This window comes from Gracilinanus agilis, chromosome 3 (assembly GCF_016433145.1).
Source record: "Gracilinanus agilis isolate LMUSP501 chromosome 3, AgileGrace, whole genome shotgun sequence".
NCBI lineage: Eukaryota > Metazoa > Chordata > Mammalia > Didelphimorphia > Didelphidae > Gracilinanus > Gracilinanus agilis.
The window spans coordinates 355,826,384-355,844,868 of record NC_058132.1 but is presented as its reverse complement, the minus strand read 5'-3'; the positions used below and the strand labels follow the sequence as shown (position 1 = coordinate 355,844,868).

The window sequence follows — 18,485 nt, the reverse complement described above, 5'->3', positions numbered from 1 at the left end:
GGTATATGACTCTAATTGAATACTAATGTGCTATAAGAAATGACAAACAGGGTGATCACAAAAAATCCTGGGATGACTTATGGAGTGATACAAAATAAAATGAAAAAAACCAAGAGAGCATTATACATAGTAACAGCAATAATGTACAATAATCAACTGTGAGTATCTTAACTATTATCAACCACACAACTCCAAGAAAATCAGCACAAAAAGGCTACCCACCACCATGAAAGGAACTGATAGAGTCTGAAAGAAGATTTAAAAATACCATTTTTCACTTTATTTCTTTCATGATTTTTTTTAATTACCTGCAGTCTCTGCAATGGGGAAGGGAAGGAAGAAGAGATCATGGATCACAAAATGTCAGAAAACAATTATTAAAAATTGTATCTGGGGGGGAAAGATAAATTTAAAAGGATTTAAAAAAGAAGAGCATAAATTTGCGGGAGTTATTCTGAATAAGGAGAAGAATCACCTTATTCCTGGAGAACAAAGGGAAGAAGAAAAGAACAAGAGAGGAAGAGGGAGAAGTTTAACCTCATGGGGGAGGCTCACAATTAAATGACCCAATCTTATCTGTAGAGTTGGAAACCAGGTCATTTGCTGAGATAAAAGTAGAAGAGTTAGAAGTTTGAGGAAATAAGAAAAGGTTTGGGAGAGTTAATTTGGGAATTGCTAAATGCATCTTCCTAAAGATTTGCCTCTGCCTACTCAAAAACCCAAGAGTAGCTCAATGCCCTACCCACTGCCAATAACATACCGCCCAGACTTCTTAGCTTTGCATTTCAAGCCCTCTTGTTCTGCGCCCCAGTTCAGTTATCCCCTCTCCCCTGCATAAACAAACACATACTAGAGACAGAAAAGGAGATACATATACACGCAGAGACGCTGACACAGAAAGAGCAAATACACATACATTCAGATACAAAGATACAATGTTCTACACATGCTTTCCTTCTCACATACACAGACCCACAGGCACGTGATCTTCCATGCATGCTTCCCCTTTCATACACACACGCACGCGCGCACACACAATGTTCTAGGCATGACTCTCCTTTTACATACACAGGCACAAATAGACACTGACACACACCAAGACACATTTATGCTTCTCTCCCAAAATGGTAAGGAACTACGCCCGGGATTTCTTCGGGATCACCCAGGAGAGGGAGCTCAGTCATACAGCAAAGGTACGTTAGGTCTCCTCTCTCTCTAATCAGTTTCGAGAGGGACGGGGGAGGGGCGGAGGCTGGGCGGAGCGCTCCTCTACGGGCAGGGAGGTGAGCTCAAGGGGCGGGGCATGAGCAAACTCCAAAGGGCCCCCTCTGGTCTGGGATCAAAGGGCGCAGGCGCGGAGAGGAGGGGCAGGGGGCGGGGTGCCGGGAAGATGGCGGGAAGCGGGTTGCTAGTGTCGGTGCGGAGAAAGAGTTGGGCCTGGGCCTCCATCTCCTTCAAGCCCGCCGCGATGCTCTCCTCCCGAAGGATCGAGAGATCGCCACGGAGGATCCCAGGTCAGTGTCCGGAGGAGCGAAAGCCTCTACGCTCCTCCAGGGCCTGACCCGCCCCTGGGCCTCCTCTCCTGCCTCTAGATCAATGCCCTTCCCCCTTCCCCCTCCTACTATCCCATTCTGTCCTCCCCTTAAGGAGGGGCGGGGCTCTTTTCTGCTGCTGGTGCTGTCTGCCTCTCCCTCCTCTTCTCTAGGGTCTATCCTTAGAGTCCTTTTCAGCTTTAAATCCCAGCACCTTTTCATATTCACCCACACAATTTTCAGCACCATAATATTCAGCAATTTTTTCCCCCTCAAATCTGACTTAAGCTAGGGTGGGGAGTAGGGGAGGAAAAATGGCCTGTGCAATGGTCAGGTTATTTTGGGAACCACTTGTTTCATGTATTTTGTTTTTAAATTGTTAAGGACTTTTCCTAATGTACTGCATGCAGGTGATTTGAGTTGAGTTTGATCTTGGGCTGTTAACACCAGTTCATAACCTGGGTTCTAGGTGTCTGTGTATTTGACTTAAATATTTTTTTAAGAATTATTTCAACATAATTGGTTTCTTGCCTAGTCCTTCATGTTTTATATTATGCATTTAAAAAACATTCTGAAAGAGGGCCAATAGATTTCACTAGACTACTCCAGGAGTTTAAGAACCCCCTATTTAGATGATATCATCTAAATAGGGGCTTCTTTTCCTCAAAAGAACCTCAAAATGAGGGCAGCTGGGTAGTTCAGTGGATTGAGAGCCAGGCCTAGAGACAGGAGGTCCTAGGTTCAAATCCTGCCTCAGACACTTCCCAGCTGTGTGACCCTGGGCAAGTCACTTGACCCCTGTTGCCTACCCTTAATACTCTTCCACCTATAAGTCAATACACAGAAGTTAAGGGTTTAAAAAAAAAAAACAAAAAACCTCAAAATGCTCCAGTTTGAGGAAAAGGACCATTTTCTGTTTTGTCTTTGTATTCCTAGAGCTTTGTGCATAGTGTCTTGTGCCTTATTTTGCACAACAGTTGAATTGTTGAATTGAATGTAGTATATAGAAGGCTAGAGTGAGTGAGGAGAGATTAGTCCTCTGAGTGAGGATCCTATTAACTACAAATCCTTTGAATCTACGAATAGAAATTCTAAAATGAACCCAAAGATATTGGGAATTTGAGCTCAAAATCATAATACTTTTAGAAACATTGAGAGAGAGAGGAATTCATAGAATCATAACGCTAGACCTAGAAATGACCTGTGAGATCCTCCTCATTTTATACATGGAGAACTGAGGCTTAAAGACATTTGCTTCAGGTCAGGTCAAGTCAGTGGCAAAATGGAGATTGGAACCTGGGTACATTGACACCCAATCTAGTGTCCCTAACTTTGGTTGTTTGAGATTATTTCTTCAAATATTTAATTTTATTTATGTGTCAAATTGCTTTCAACTTACTTATTTTGTACATTACCCACAACCAATTCATAATTCCAATCTCACTCCCCCAAATAGGACAATATATAAAAATGTTTTACAAACTTTAAGATGCCATACAATAGTGACGGCGAACCTATGGCACGAGTGCCAAAGATGACACACAGAGTGCTCTTTGTGGGCATTGGCAGAGGGACTCAGGCAGAGCTACTCCCTTCCCGCTCTCCATCATGGCTGAAGACATTGTTTCACTTTACCTGCTCCTCTCCCCAGCAGCCCAATGGGAGCACACAGGTGGCAGAGCTGGAAGGGAGCAGAGTGCTTGGACCACTCCCCTTTCCATTCTATACTCTGAGGACATTCCTCATTTCACCCATCCCTCTACACAACAGTTCAATGGGAGCACTTTCTCACTTCTCTATGTAGGGTAAGGGAGGGGCAGGACACCCCCAACACTCAGTGGTGAAGGAGGGGCACGGCCTACTATCTGGGGCGGTGGACATGGCACTTGGTCTGGGAGGGGTGGGATGGGGGATAGGCCTGGCTCTCCATCAGTAAAAGCTTTGCCATCACTGCCATACAAGTATTAGCTATTATTATTCCTTCCTACTGTGGAATATTCTTCTGCCAATTGAATGCTTTGAGTTATTTGATTATTTAAATATTCTTTTAGAGCAGTGGTTCCCAAACTTTTTTGGTCTTCCACCCCCTTTCCGGAAAAAATATTACTTAGCACCCCCTGGAAATTATGAAACTATTTATTGAACTCAGAATAGAATATAATACAAAAAATGTGTGGCCATCACCACTCCCCTGGATCGCTGCAGCACCCACCAGGGGGCGGTGGTGCCCACTTTGGGAATCACTGTTTTAGAGGTAACTGTAGACATCTTTTAACATATGTTGCACATTTCTATTTGCCTTGACTTATGCTTTAATTCTAACTTTTGCTTTCTCTTTTTCCATCTATATAAGTCCTTCAAGGCTTAAATCAAATCCGAGAATTTCCTCAAAGCCTTACCAGCTCATATTGGTCTTCCATGCTTCAGAACTCCTTTAACATTTCTCTTATATGCAGTATTCATTTGGTACTTATATGTCATCTTCTATTGTTCTTTTCCTTTTTACTCCTTAAATGTCTTATCTTTCTAACTAATTCAGTTTCTGCCACGGAGGCATTTATACTTTTTTTTGAAACCCCACTAGCAATTGTGTATACAGCATTCATTGGGGACTGTGTATCTTTATATAACAATTTGATAGTACCAACATTGTTCTTCTAAATCAGGGATTCTTTACCTAGAGTCTATGAACATATTTTTCTTTTTTCCTTAATATTATAGTATTTCAATACAGTTGATTTCCTTTATGTTATGCATTTAAAAAGAATATACTAAGAAGGGCCCCATAGGCTTCATCAGACTGCCAGAAGAGCCCTTGTCAGGAAGATGTTGAAGAACTTCCAGTCCAAATCATTATTTAGTCATGCAGGGAATCTGCATTATCATGTTGACTATTCTACTCAGTAAACAAATAGGATTTGTTGAAAGTTGTTGAGTTTTTTCCTTGCAGTATAGTGAGATAAGCATTCAGCTTGGAGTTAGGAGACCTGAATTTTAGTACTAGCTCTTGTCACTTACTTTTAACTTTAAAACAAGTGAGTTTCCTTATCTTTAAAGTGGTGATAGCTATACCTAATTTTAAGAAATAAGACCATATTGATATTTAACTCTAAAAGTTTTAGAAAGGTTTTAGTGTTAACCCATTATTGAGGAGAAAAAATAAAGATATAGCAATCCTATACTCAAATATTTACATTAACATAAAGATTTATTTTTATTTTACCTAAAATTGATTATTTAATGTTGCATTCAAATGTATTACAGAGATAATTTGGTTTAGTTGATTTACAACAAAAAAATTTTTTTGCAGAATTTCAGACTTGGAAAGATTTTCAGATGGCACTGAATGCAATTCATATCTAAAGAAGAGTTTCCTTCTGCCACATACTCAACACATAGTTACTCAGCCTTTATTTGAAGAACTAAAGTGAGGGGGACTCCTTTTGTCCATTATATAACATTTAGTAGGCTAAATTATTATTGTAAGAATTGTAAAAAATATTTTTATCTTTAATTCTTTTTTATATTAAGTCAACTCTTGGATATGTTAGATGACTTTTTTAAACCTTCCTATTGTTATCTGTCTATATTTTGTTTAGCTATAGAAGTTTAGAAGTGCTATCCTTTGACATTTTAGCAACCAAAACATGTCATTTGTTTGAAATGGTTTTCCCAAAAAAAAAAAAATGATGAATTGGTACCTGTGTCTGCAATGCATACTTCCTCATCTCCACCTTGAAGAATCTCTAGTTTATGGATACAGTGCAGCTTAGGTGTTAGAGACCTTTTTTAATCTCTCTAGTTGTTATCACTTTTTTCCTCCTAAAATTATTTTGTATTACTTTATATTCACTTGTATACATGTTCTGTTTCCTTTAAGAAGACTGTAACCTCCTTGTGATAAAGTGTAGATAAGTTTTTAATTCTTTGACTTTGTGTTGCCTAAGAGTTACATATCTTGGGGGCAGCTTGGTGGCCCAGTGGATTGAGAGCCAGGTCTAGAGACAGGAGGTCCTAGGCTCAAATCTGACCTTAGACACTTCCTAGCTGTGTGACCCTGGGCAAGTCACTTAACCCCCATTGCCTAGCCCTTACCCCTCTTCTGCCTTAGAATCAATACACACTATTGATTCTAAGACAGAAGGTAAGAGTTTAAAAAAATTTTTTTAATAAAAAATAATTAAAAAATAAAAAACACATATCTTGCCTATAGTAAAAACACTTAATAAATGTTTGTTGTATTGAATGGATTGTGCAAATCTTTTTTTTAACTTTGTGAATGGTACAAAAGGAATTCTTTAATATATAAAAAGATTACCTGTTTATAACCAGTATTGGTAAATCAGAGACTTTTTTAATCTTGCCAGAGAAATTATTCAAAGAGCATTCTTCTGTGTCTAAATATTGAATTAAATAGCATGGAAGAACAGAAAAGAAACAGAAAACATCAGCCATGTTCTTAAAGCTGACAGTGGTGTTAATTTCCAAATCTTTGTTTCTAGTCTTGGCATTTCTCCTGAGGTTCATAATCACATTTCCAGTTACTACTGTGATGTCAGAGAAAGACCTCTGAACTTGGAGTCACAGTATTTGGGTTCAGAACTCACCTCTGATGCTCACTACTTTTGTGACCTTAGATAAGTCTTTTAACTTCTCTGGTCCTCAGTTCCCTCATCTGTAAAATGTGGAAATGGAACTGGATAATAGCTAAGTGCCCTTCCCACTCTCTTGATCTTTGATCCTAAGATTTCTACCAGTATGTCCTAATAGCTCAAACTGAAATAATTTCTTTCCTAAATTTTCTTCTTTCCCTTTTCCTGTTAATAGTCTTATGATTACTTGCGCTTGAAATTTAATATTATCCTTGGTTTTCCTCTTTTCTATACTCCTTACATCCTATCAGTTGTCAAGTCCTGTTGACTTGGAACAACAAATTTCACACTCAAGTTTGGTTGGCCACCATTAAGCTCAGGCCATCGTTGCCTTTCATCTGGACTGTTGTACTTTCTTGGTCTATCCAGTGTAATGCATTTTACATAGTGTTGTCTGATTAATGCATAACTTTGGTCAGTAGTATTTAATTGATTTCCCCTTAATGAGCAGATATAATATAAATTATGTAGATTCATATTTAGAGCCTGTATCTGACTTCACATGTAGTTCTCATTATCCTCATTTGTTGTGATTCTTTAATCAAATAAACTATTTGATGTTTTCATGGAATATGTAACACTAAATAGGAGTTGTTCGTCAATTTTGAAATGATTTGAGGTTTTTATAATAAAATGTTTATAAGTATGGTAAAGGAAGATATTTCAAAGTTTTTGTTTTTAGTTTTTAGGCGGAAGACAACTCTTTCTTTTCTTAATCGACCAGACCTTCCAAATCTGGCTTATAAGAGGCTAAAAGGCAAAACCCCAGGTGTTATTTTCATCCCAGGCTATCTTTCTACTATGAATGGAACAAAAGCAGTGGCAGTTGAAGAGTTTTGCAAATCTCTAGGTCATTCCTATATAAGGTAGGAAACATTTCAGAGAGAAAACAGAATAGTGATGGCTATTTGGTTATAACTTAGCCAGTCTTTTTATATGGTTATTATCATAATAGTATTACTTACATATTGTGAATTTAGAATATGTTGATTTTGCAGTAATTTTAATCTTGATGAGAGTTTCTAAGTCTTTCAAAGTTGGTTATTTTTACAATATTATTGTTATTGTACAAATGTTCTCCTAGTTCTATACCCTTCACTTTGTATCAATTCATAAAAGTCTCCCCAGGTTTCTCTGAAACATTTATAATTCTTTTATAAAGAAGATTTAGGAGATTTAGGTAAAATTGGAAGACTGTCAACTTTTTAGGTACCTACTATGTGGGACACATGGTTAAATATTGGGAAAACAAAGGCAAAAAAAATATCAAATTCCTGCCATTTTGGAGGACCTGGCTATGTTTTGGGAAAATATATGTATGGGAGTGGGAAACAGTGCCTGAGCTGACAAACCTGAGTGATTGGGAAAATGGTGGTGATATTCTGTATACTTAAGCTTTGAACATGTTGCATTTAAATGCCTGTGGTACAATTTAGATGTAAATAGTTAGAAATATAGAACTAGAGAGCTGAGGAGAGAGGTTAACAGAAAATAAAGATCTGATTCATCTATGTAAGAGTAGTAATGAAACAGGAGAATGGATGAGGTCACAGTAAGAAAGAATAGTTACATTTAGTGAGCACTAAAAAAGTGGTACTCTTAGATAAGTAATTTAGTTATTGTATTGGCATCAGATTTGTTTCCAAATTAAAGAGATAATTCAAAATTTACTATGCCAAAAATTTCTTATAAATTTAGCTAGCATTCACATAAACATTTTTGAAAATGTAATTACACATTATCTGACACACATAACCACAGATATGTAAATAGCATATATGTAATAGATATCTGAGGCCCTTTCCAACTCAAAAAATGTGATATGATAAAATATATTCCTGTAAATTGAAATCAGGCTACAAAGGTTGCTCTTTATATAAACTGCGTATATATAATATGTGAACAAGTACCACAAGAGGAGTTCTGAAGGAGTTATAAAAGGAAGAGCATTGGTTTGGGGAGATACGTGCGCTTTTATATATAACCCTACCACCAGCTAATTGTGTGACCTCTGGCAAATTATATAACCTTTCTGGGCCTCAACTCCCACAACTCTAAAATGAGGAGAAGGGAAGTTGGATATACTGAATGATCAGGAAAGTCTCTTCTACCTCTTAGATTCAGTATTCTACCTCATATATTTTTATATCAGAATCATGCCTGGGAGTCATCTCCTCCCTCCTCCCAGCCTCCCAACAAGTAAGCAAAACCCCTTAGTATATTGACTTTGTACCACTTGAACAGTGCTGCCTCTCCACGTTCTCTGCTAAAAGAAAGGAAGAATGTACCACTCTGTCTTCTGGAACCATTATTGATCTTTATATTTCTCAGAGGCTTAGCTTCCTTTTAGGGATCTTTTCAGATACATTGCATAGATTCTTCTGATTCTGAGTATTTCACTTTGCTTCATGAGATTCTAGGTTTAGTAAGACTTAGATGTATTGTTGAATTGTCATACCCCTCCCTCTTGATGTAAATGGCAAACTTCTCATTAAAAGCAAAAGGGGTGTGTGTGAGGGGGGCGGGAGCTGAATGGTTCAATGGATTGAGAGTCAGACCTAGAGACAGGAGGTCCCGGGTTCAAATGTGGCCTCAGATACTTCCTAGCTGTGTGACCCTGGGCAAGTCACTTAACCCCTCATTGCCTAGTCCTTACCACTCTTCTGCCTTACAACCAATACACAGTATAGTAAGCACTCAATAAAATGTTCCTTGTTTGATTATGTGACTAGTAGTATATGAACTTCTCAGAGTTGTGAATTTTTGTAAAACAGCTTTGTATCCCCTTGACTAGCAATATTGCCTTGCATGCAGAAGCCATTTTAAAATGTCGAATGGAGATCAAGAAAGGATGCCTAATCTAATCTCTTTGCATATGATTTGAACATAGTAAGAACACAAATGTAGTTAAAGGGTTTTTTTTTTTAATCTTAGTGTCTCTCGATAAAAAGATCAGAAGGTCCCCTATGTCTAGGCTATTATGAACTTATCACTTAATGTCCTACACTTAATGGGACTTTCTGAGAAGTTTTTTGTTGTTGTTGTTGTTTGTTTTTATTGTAAAAGCACATTTTCATAAAGGACATGTAGTTGATTGATGATTTATATTTTCTGATGTGTAACTGTGGTTTGTTAAGTGTTAGAATGTTAGATGTAGGTTTTGATTTAGGGCTGGAAGAAACCTTATTAGGGTGACCCCCCCCCCTTTCATTTTACTGCTGAGGAAACAATCTAGCGAAATTAAGAACTTGCCACAGGCCAAGTTAACTAGAATTTCAGTCCAAACCCATTTCTCTTTCCACTACACCACACTAAAATCATTAAAAACAACCAGAAAACTTTTTTTATTTTTTAAAACTTTTATCTTCCATCTTAGAATCACTACTGTGTATAAGTTTCCAGGCAGAAGAGTGGTAAGAGTTAGGCAATGAAGGTTGGGTGACTTGACCCATCACACAGCTAGGAAGTCTCTTGAGGCCAAATTTGAACCCAGAAACTCCTGTCTTTAGGCCTGACTCCCTCTCCACTGAGCCACCTAGCTGCCCCCAAAATAGTTTTAATGTAATATTGAAAATGGCTAATTTTTCAGTCCTCGCTAAAATCAGTTCTAGCAGGTTCTTGTCAGTTGTCCCCACATTTACACAGAATAAGGTGGATTGGAACTATCCTTATATGTTCTATGGTATAGAGTCCAATAAAACAAATTCTTTGGTGCTTCAAGAGTGTCCAAAAAGCTTTCAGAGATGTCATAGTTGCCTCTTAAAGAATACAAGTCTACACATGGATAAGACTCATTTTTTTTTCCCTGATTGGTTCCATCATTTTTTGGTGAAAGAATACTTCAGAGCCATTATACATGAGGTTATTAGCAAAGTTGTTTTAAAAATTATAGAGAGATTGCACTAATAGTTAGCATCCCTCCAACCAATGGGTTACCTCATTGGGTCAGCCTATTAACCAATGTGTTAACAATGTGAAATGTCATTTGGAATATTTCATGGGAAAGTTGGTCTACCACATAAGACCTGTAAATCAATCTCGTTATTAATGTTAAAAATGCAATTTTACTGTTTGTACCTGGAATTCATACATCACCATTAAAAAGGGACTTAGGAAATATTGGACTCTGTGTTGTTTGTAGACTGTTTTCTAATGAAGTAAAATAATTTGTAAGCTTTAGAGTAAGGACTCTCCAGAATACATTCTTGTGCAAATTCTTGAAATGAAGTCTACTAGTCTTCTGTTTCACAACAACAAACAGTACAATTGGACTAAAAGAGTGGATTTAAATGATCAGGAAATGCCTGATAAAGACATAGAAGTATTGTATTGAAAATTATTGACAAATAGAAAGACACCAAACCTTATTTAAGACAGTTTTCGTGGTACAGGATATATGAAGGTTTAAGAAGGAAAAGAAAGAAAGGGAAGAAAAAGAGAAAGGAAAGGGAGAAAGAAAGAAGAAAAGAAGTAATCCCTGCCCCTCAGAGAGGTCTACCTTGGCCTTTGATTTGGTAGTTAATTTTGTAACAAAGAAACTCTGTTACATTGCCCTACAGAAAATGCCACTGCTACATTTGAACTTCTGGAGAAAGCTTTTGCTCATTTGCCTCTTTCAAGAATTTTTGCAAAAAAGCAAGTCAGTAATTCTTGGCTTAATGCATAGTCAAACCCTATTTTGCTCTAAACACAGTAATAATTCTGAGTAATCACAAAAATACTAAATTATGGTTACAGTTGTCCCTTGCTATATCATGGTTCACTTATCGCAGTTTCACTTGTTCAAGGATTTTTTAAAGAAATATATCGAATTCTGTATCTCTGAGTTTTTTATATATTGTGGGATTTTGAAGATGAATACCGTACACAACAGAAATGCAGTATGCCACTACCACTTGCATGTTTGCCATCATGAGATTGTGAGATTGTACATGCACACCATTGGCTGATGGAATGAAAGGAGGCCAGCCACAGCGCTGTGTTCTGTATCCTGGGCACTGATTGAATGCTCAGTGTTTATAAGAGTTTGGTAAAGGTTAATTAGAATGTGGGAAAAGGTTTATAAGAGAGTGGGAAGGATTTATAAAGCCTTAAAATATATATAAATAATAAAGTAAATATAACACCACTACTTCGTGAATTTTCACCTCTCATGGGGGTCTCTGTAACATTATTCTTGCAATAGGTGAAGAGATCACGATGTATTGTAATTTACTTTCTAGGTCAAATAGGTAATGATATTTTGTAAAGGGTTCTCTCAAAATGAATTAAAAGGTTTCTTCTGTTAAAGGGCTGATTTGTTTTTATTAAAATCCATTCATTTGGAATACTTCACTCTCCAGTTATAACTCCAGATAAATTAGGTCTTATTCTGGATAATAAAGCAGCCAAAAGTTGTTAGCTATTCAGATTATTCATAACTCTTAGACCTCTTCTATCAGCGTAACTATACATTAAAAGATTCAAATCACAAATTTCAAGATCCCTAGCCCAGTTACTTGACATTATCCTATTTTTTGAATTTGCTTATACTTTTTTCTTTCTACCAAGCTTAGCATCCTTTAAAACTGTAAGGTTGAATTCCTTTGTAAAGCCTTTACTAAAGCAATCTAGCTTTGACTATTTCAGTTATTTTAGTGACCTTATAGTTTGTGTCTTCATGTTTGTGTGTATCTTCTATTGGTTCCATGATTATTCAACCCCCCTGTTGTACATTTGTATATTGTCAGGCAGAATCTAGGAAATTTTTATCACCTCCAAACTGCATTGCTATCTAACCCAGATCAGACCTCTGTGACCTTGCTTCCCAGGGCATGTTCTTCTAAGTGGAGGAGCATGATCTTGACCCACTTGGCCTTTAGCCAGCATAGTCTTCAAGATCTTTGGCATAAATAGTTAGAAAATTACTATTATCTGCATAAACGGATTATATTTATTATGACATTATCTTCCAATGAACTTATAAAACAATGTAGGCACTGTTAGCTACATCTCAAAGTAGTGTATTATATTTTGCTCACAATAAGTGGTCCATAAAAGGAATGGACTATCCTAGAAAACAGTGTATGTAGCTAAATGGACAATAGCCAATAATATCCTTAAACCTGTTCATACTACCAAGGGAGTGTAAACTCTTGATTATCCACTGTAATTTTTTTAATTTTAGGCTGCCTTCTCATTGATGTTCAAACATCTTCTTGGGCCATTTCCCTTCTACCTAATCATTTTATATAACTCAAGGAATGTAAGGTAATTAATAAATAGCTCCGTTATCTAGCATGATAAGAAATTTTGCCTAAGTAAATTTTTAGATTAATTGCCCTTCAGGTGGCCAAAAACTTAATTCAGACATTTTGATGGAAATCCAAAGTACTTAGCTATGTTTTAAACATAAGACATTGAACATAATTTGACATTCTTTGACTTGGTCGTAACTGTGAACACATATTTTAGTTTTTCTGCCTAATTAATAGGAATCAGGTGGTTCCTTGCTGTTGTAATATATCTGGCTTATACTTTACCCAGTTTGGTTTGCCCTTAGCCCCAATATTTTACCATTAATCATAACCTTATGAATGTATGGAAAGCAATTTACATGTAAATTTATAGTTGTTTACATATAAAATTATATAGGTTAAATCATAAATTATTCTCTCAGACCTATCAGTTTTTCTTCAACTCTATTTATCAAATAACTTATTTCTAAATACAACCCCGGATAGGAAAAACCAGGTAGCATTTTTTTATGATTTGAAAAACTTTAATTAATTTAGAATATTTTTCCATGGTTACGTGATTCTTGTTCTTTCCCTCCCCTCCTCCCTATCCCGCTCCTGTAGCCAATGAGCAATTCCACTGGGTTTTACATTTGTCATTGATCAAGGCCTAGTTCCATATTATTCATATTTGCATTAGGGTATCACTTAGAGTCTGCATCCCCAGTCATATCCCCATCAACCCATGTGATCAAGCAATTGTTTTTCTTCTGTGAAAAACCAGGTAGCATTTTGATTCCTAGAGAATATGACTTCTGCCATTTATATTTAATAGCCTATTCCTCAAGGGTTGTTAAATATAAATGGGAAAAGTCATATCCTTAGTTTATATTGAATATGCATAGTAACTACAAATGTGTGACCTTTTTTGGGGTCCTTGTCTTCCCACATGCCCCCCAACTCACACACTTCTGGTCATTTTAGGATTAGAATCTACATAACCTGTAACTAGCCATGAGTAGGTAGAGAAAGAGAGAGTAAAAAAATGACTAAAATTTCCAGCTGATGTTATGGTGAATTTAGAGAAACACAGACTTCAGAAGAAAGTGATGAGTTTGGCTATAGCCTTAATGACTTCCACTGTTTGAAGCCACTAAAGAAAGGACTTATATTTAGGAAAGGAACTAGAAGGAGAGGAAGACCCTCAAAAAAGATTAAATACAACCTTTACTGTATGGAATTCTAAGTAGTCTCATTTTCTAAATTATAAGTAGCAAAAATATTTGCTTTTTCTGATGCTTAACTTTTATTGGAACTTGATTCTTATTTCCTACTCCAAGACCTTTGTACTTATTTGAACAAGTAAGCCAGAATTCTTATTTCTGTTCTTATGAATAAATGAGTGACTTTTTTTTTTTACTAAAACAGTATATAGACTAAGATAGGAATAAGTGGATTCTAGAGTCTATTCTGTTTTATCTTCTGAGTTCTAATTAGGAAGGTAGAAACATGCATACCCCCTTGTAGTTGAAGTCAACAAGAAATCCATAAGTAAGGAAAACGGTGACCCTTCTTTTGAAAAAATAAACAGTTCTTAACCCTTCTATCTTCAAAGTAATTGTGTTCAAAAGTTTTATTTTAATTTGTCCTCATTGTATGGGAATTGGAATGATCTGCAATAGATATGGAATCTTAAGAATGTTTGGTTTTTACACATTTAAGCAATTAAAGGAGTATGCAAAAATACTACTTGAACATTTTATATATTCTTGGTTTATAAAGCTCAACATCTTATCAGGTGTTTGTGGGAGAAAAAGCCCTGTCCCTTTCCCCTATATTTTATTTCTGAGCATTTATTTCACTGATATTTTTTACTGGAGATTTGTTTAGTTTGCCTATTTTGAGGAGGGAAAAAAAAGCCTGATTTTAGCCATTATAAAGATAAAGTAAATTCTACTGTACTAAGTATTGTTCTGTTTGATTTAGCTCAGAATTTATTTTTTAAACATCTCAGTTGTTATGTGTCTTTGTCTATTACTGACAGATTCCCTTTGTATTTGCATTGTAGAGTATGGGGGGGGAGGAAAATGTGATCTCTGTTTTTAGGAATCAAAATTAACAGAAAATCCTGTTTATATATTTTATTATTTTACAGATTTGATTATGCAGGATGTGGAAGTTCAGATGGCAATTTCCAAGAATGTACATTGGGGAAATGGAGGAAAGATGTTCTCTCTGTAATTGATGACATAGCAGAAGGACCTCAGGTTATTTTATGTAATTAAGTATTGACATCAAATAATAAATTAGATTCTTGCTATCTGCTTTAAAAGGGGAAGAGGTAATAGGCAAAATTTTGCTACTTGGGTATTTTTTCTCTTTAAAATTTTTTTTCATACAATAACTTTATGTAATGTAATAATAATAATAGCTCATGTTTACAGGGTACTTTTCAGTTTTACAAAGTATTTCATTTTGCCTCACATTAGCCCTTTGAGGTAGGTACTACTTATTATTGTTATCTCTGATACAGATAAGGGAACTAGGGCTCAGTGAAACTGCAAATGTGATGATCACAGGAATAAATGTTAAAGAAAGATTCAGAGGCAGGTTCTAGGCTTTGCAGCCTCTAGCACTCTTCCCACTCCATCTTGCTGATTTTCAACCACTTTTGGAGAGTTAATCCTTCAACTATACATCTTTCCAAATGTATCAGAGATCCATAGTTTTAAATCAGTGATAATCATCATGTAAAGTGTTATGTTTTATGGATTTTACTACCTTATTTTTTAAATAAATATTTTATTTCTAGATACTGGTTGGATCTAGCATGGGTGGTTGGCTAATGCTTCATGCTGCAATTGCACGCCCCGAAAAGGTAGTGGCTCTCATTGGTATAGCTACAGCAGCAGATACCTTGGTATCACAGTTTAATCAACTCTCCTTTGAGGTAAGTTGAAAACATATATATGTGTATAAAAACATGCTAATTAAGAATATGTACTGTTTTCTAACTTCTCTACATTTTTCCAGCCCCTGTTTTGCTTATTTTTGCTCTCTCGTGAATAGTCCCTTAGCTGTTGCAGTCACTTCATTTTATTTTCTTATTTATTCAAAACCTTTTTGTCAGATTTTGTCTTGAGCCACACATGGTTGCATTTTCAAATTGCTTCCATGGTATATCTCCTTACTCATCACATTATTTTATTTTATCCACTTCTTTTGTGATCTTTTGCACCTGTCCATTTTTGTTCTTTTGATTTCACCTTTGCTCTTGCTTAAACATTCATTTGATTCCTTTTTCTACTTCTTATCTCGACATTTTATGATGTTAATTTGGTTTAGTACTTAGCCAAATTTTTGGCAGAGATAAACTGTCTGAAATAATAGACGTTGATAAACCTCTCAGCTTATTCTAAGACAACGGTTTGTGGGCATTACAAGCTACAGTAATAAAAACAAAATTGTGATTAGAGTCCTACATAGTTTTACAACTGAGCCAGGCAAATGAAAATTTCTGCCTTGTCAAGCAACAGGTGTCAGTACTTTCATTTTAGGCCATGGATCAGTTGTGCTTAGATATACTGCTGTTGCATAAGAAAATGGAAATATAGGAGAGAGAAAAAAAAGGTGAAAGTAGTGTCATCAGTATTTTCTTTAGGTCTCAATAACTGGCCCATGTACCATAAATTACCTATTGAGAGATGCAGCTAGGTAGCACAATAGATAGAGTGCCAAGTCTAGAGCTGGAAGGATTTGGGTTCAATCTTCTTACCAATGTGACCCCACACAAGACACTTAATTCTGATTTCCTAGCCATTGCTGCCCTTTTATCTTAGAATTGATATTAAGACAGAAAATAAGGGTTAAAAAAAAGTACCTGCTCAGTGCTCATTTTCTGTTCACTTGGATCGGCCACATCATTTGTGACCACAGGCTTTTTGAAACCAAACTCTTCTTGGTCAGATTTTACCTCCCATTTCAGTGTTATCCTTCCCTGGCTTCATCCTCAGGCCCTGATTCTAAATTTCTCTACTGGTCCCTTTCAGCATTTCTTAAGAAATCTGGTGTGACTTTATTAGGGTATATGTTTGAGGGTTTTGGTTTTATAAGATTATTTACTTATAAAAATAATCAATTTGGAAAAATGTCTTGTGTGATAATAAAAGTATAGCCTAGATTGAATTGTTTGCCAGTTCTGGGAGTGGGGAGGGAAAAAAGGGGGGAGACAATTTGGATCATATAACTTCAGAAAACTTACGTAGAAATTTGTTATTACATGTACAATATCAGAGACTTTGATGGCAAGAACTTTACTTTCTGGATCTTTAGGAAGTTGTGGCCAGGGCATTTGCAGGACCAGTGACCAGGCTGCATCTCCACATTTCCTAGGATGGTAGCTGAGGGCACTGAGCTTGGAAGCATTGCTCATCTGAATTCTCTTGGGCCCATCCTATTTTGTATTGCAGCTGTTGTCACATACCTTATTCCCCTACCAAACTATCAACTCCTTGAAAGTAGGGTCTCTGTCTTATTAATTCTTTATATTCCCTCTACATATTGTGATATTTGCATTTTGAAATTAAGCAAATTTTTTCCTAAACTTTTCACTGTCTGTAGTTGCAATTTGATTTGAAGTTCATACTGCTCTCTATTTTGTTCTTAAGTTAAGATACGACCAAACAATGTTTAAATTTGAAATATTAAAGGAATGATATTTTTGTTGTTTTTCCTCTTTTCTCATTCTTTGTAGTTTGTAACTATGGGATTAAACCTAAGTACTTATGTTAATGTTCCAACTTTTCCTAACAGGCAAAAAAAGAAGTAGAAGTGAATGGTACATGGAAGATACCATCGAAATACAGTGAAGATGGACATTATCTCTTTAAGTACAGTTTCATTAAAGAGGCAGAACTCCACTGCTTGTTACACAGCCCTATCCCTGTGAAATGCCCTGTAAGATTGCTCCATGGCATGAAGGATGATGTCATTCCTTGGCATACTTCCATGCAAGTTGCTGACCGAGTGATCAGCAAAGATGTAGATGTCATCCTCCGTAAAAATGGTGATCATCGAATGAAGGAGAAGGAGGACATTAAACTTCTGGTGTGCACCATCGATGATTTAATTGATAAGCTTTCCACCGTAACTTGAGTTCACAGTGGCACAGGTATACACTTTATTGTGTGGTCGACCAAAATCCTATTTTTAATTGAAATGGCAGACTGATGAATCAGGAAGGCTGTAAGGAGTGACAAATGAAAAGTACTGGGCTTTTAAGTTTTTTTCTCTTACCCCTCCATATTATAAATATCGAATGAGTATCTTCTCAATGCTACATTTGCACAGATGGTAGAAATTGTGAATAAAGTGTAGGTTGCTTTTGGAAACCTTTTTCTCTTCCATCCTAGACTTTTTTCATTAGTGTTTCTGATACCTTTTTTTAACCAAGAAAATGTTTGTGTTGTTATGCCTCATTACCTTGAATTATAAAATAAAGCTTAGTTTCTCACTTAGGACCATTAAATATGGAGATTTGTGAACTAATTGTAATAGTTTTATGTTCAGACTTGCAAATTCACAAAATGCACCAAAATTGTTCAGTGGAATTAAAATTTGAAAAAGTATGAATATAATAAAATTCAAAATTTAAGAGGTTGTGGCTTTTATAAAGAATACATCATTGAAAGATCCTCTAGAATGTTTTAAATTAAGGTTCTCAGAAAATTATTCCAAGTGTCTTCATGATAGTATGAAATAGGCAGTTTATAAATTTCATTTTATTTTAAAAGTATATTTACACTTACTTGAAAATTTCAAGAATTCACATCCATGTGTATACTTTTAGACTGTTGCAGATTGTAACCCCTCTGTGCTTTTGTGAATTCTTAAAAGAGTTCAGTATTTAATGGCAAACCCTTTGAATCTTTCCTCATTTAGCTTGAGTGATTTGTTTCTATACTGGAGTGGGACATTTTCAGGCTTACAGTAGGACTTGCCAGAGCTTCCCTTTTAATGATATAGCCTTCAAGAATCCTGGCTCACTTCCACATGAACAAGAAACTTTGAAAATAAGATAGTTTCTT

General features: G+C 36.0%; 1 protein-coding gene across 1 annotated transcript; it reads left to right on the top strand.

Moving 5' to 3' along the window:
* Nucleotides 1-1,390: 1,390 nt before the first annotated feature.
* Nucleotides 1,391-18,057, top strand: ABHD10 (abhydrolase domain containing 10, depalmitoylase). Its single transcript, XM_044666787.1, has 5 exons — nt 1,391-1,514; nt 6,867-7,050; nt 14,555-14,666; nt 15,212-15,349; nt 17,212-18,057. Exons 1-5 carry the CDS (start codon nt 1,391-1,393, stop codon nt 17,551-17,553), a joined length of 900 nt encoding a protein of 299 aa, XP_044522722.1. The 3' UTR covers nt 17,554-18,057.
* Nucleotides 18,058-18,485: the final 428 nt, after the last annotated feature.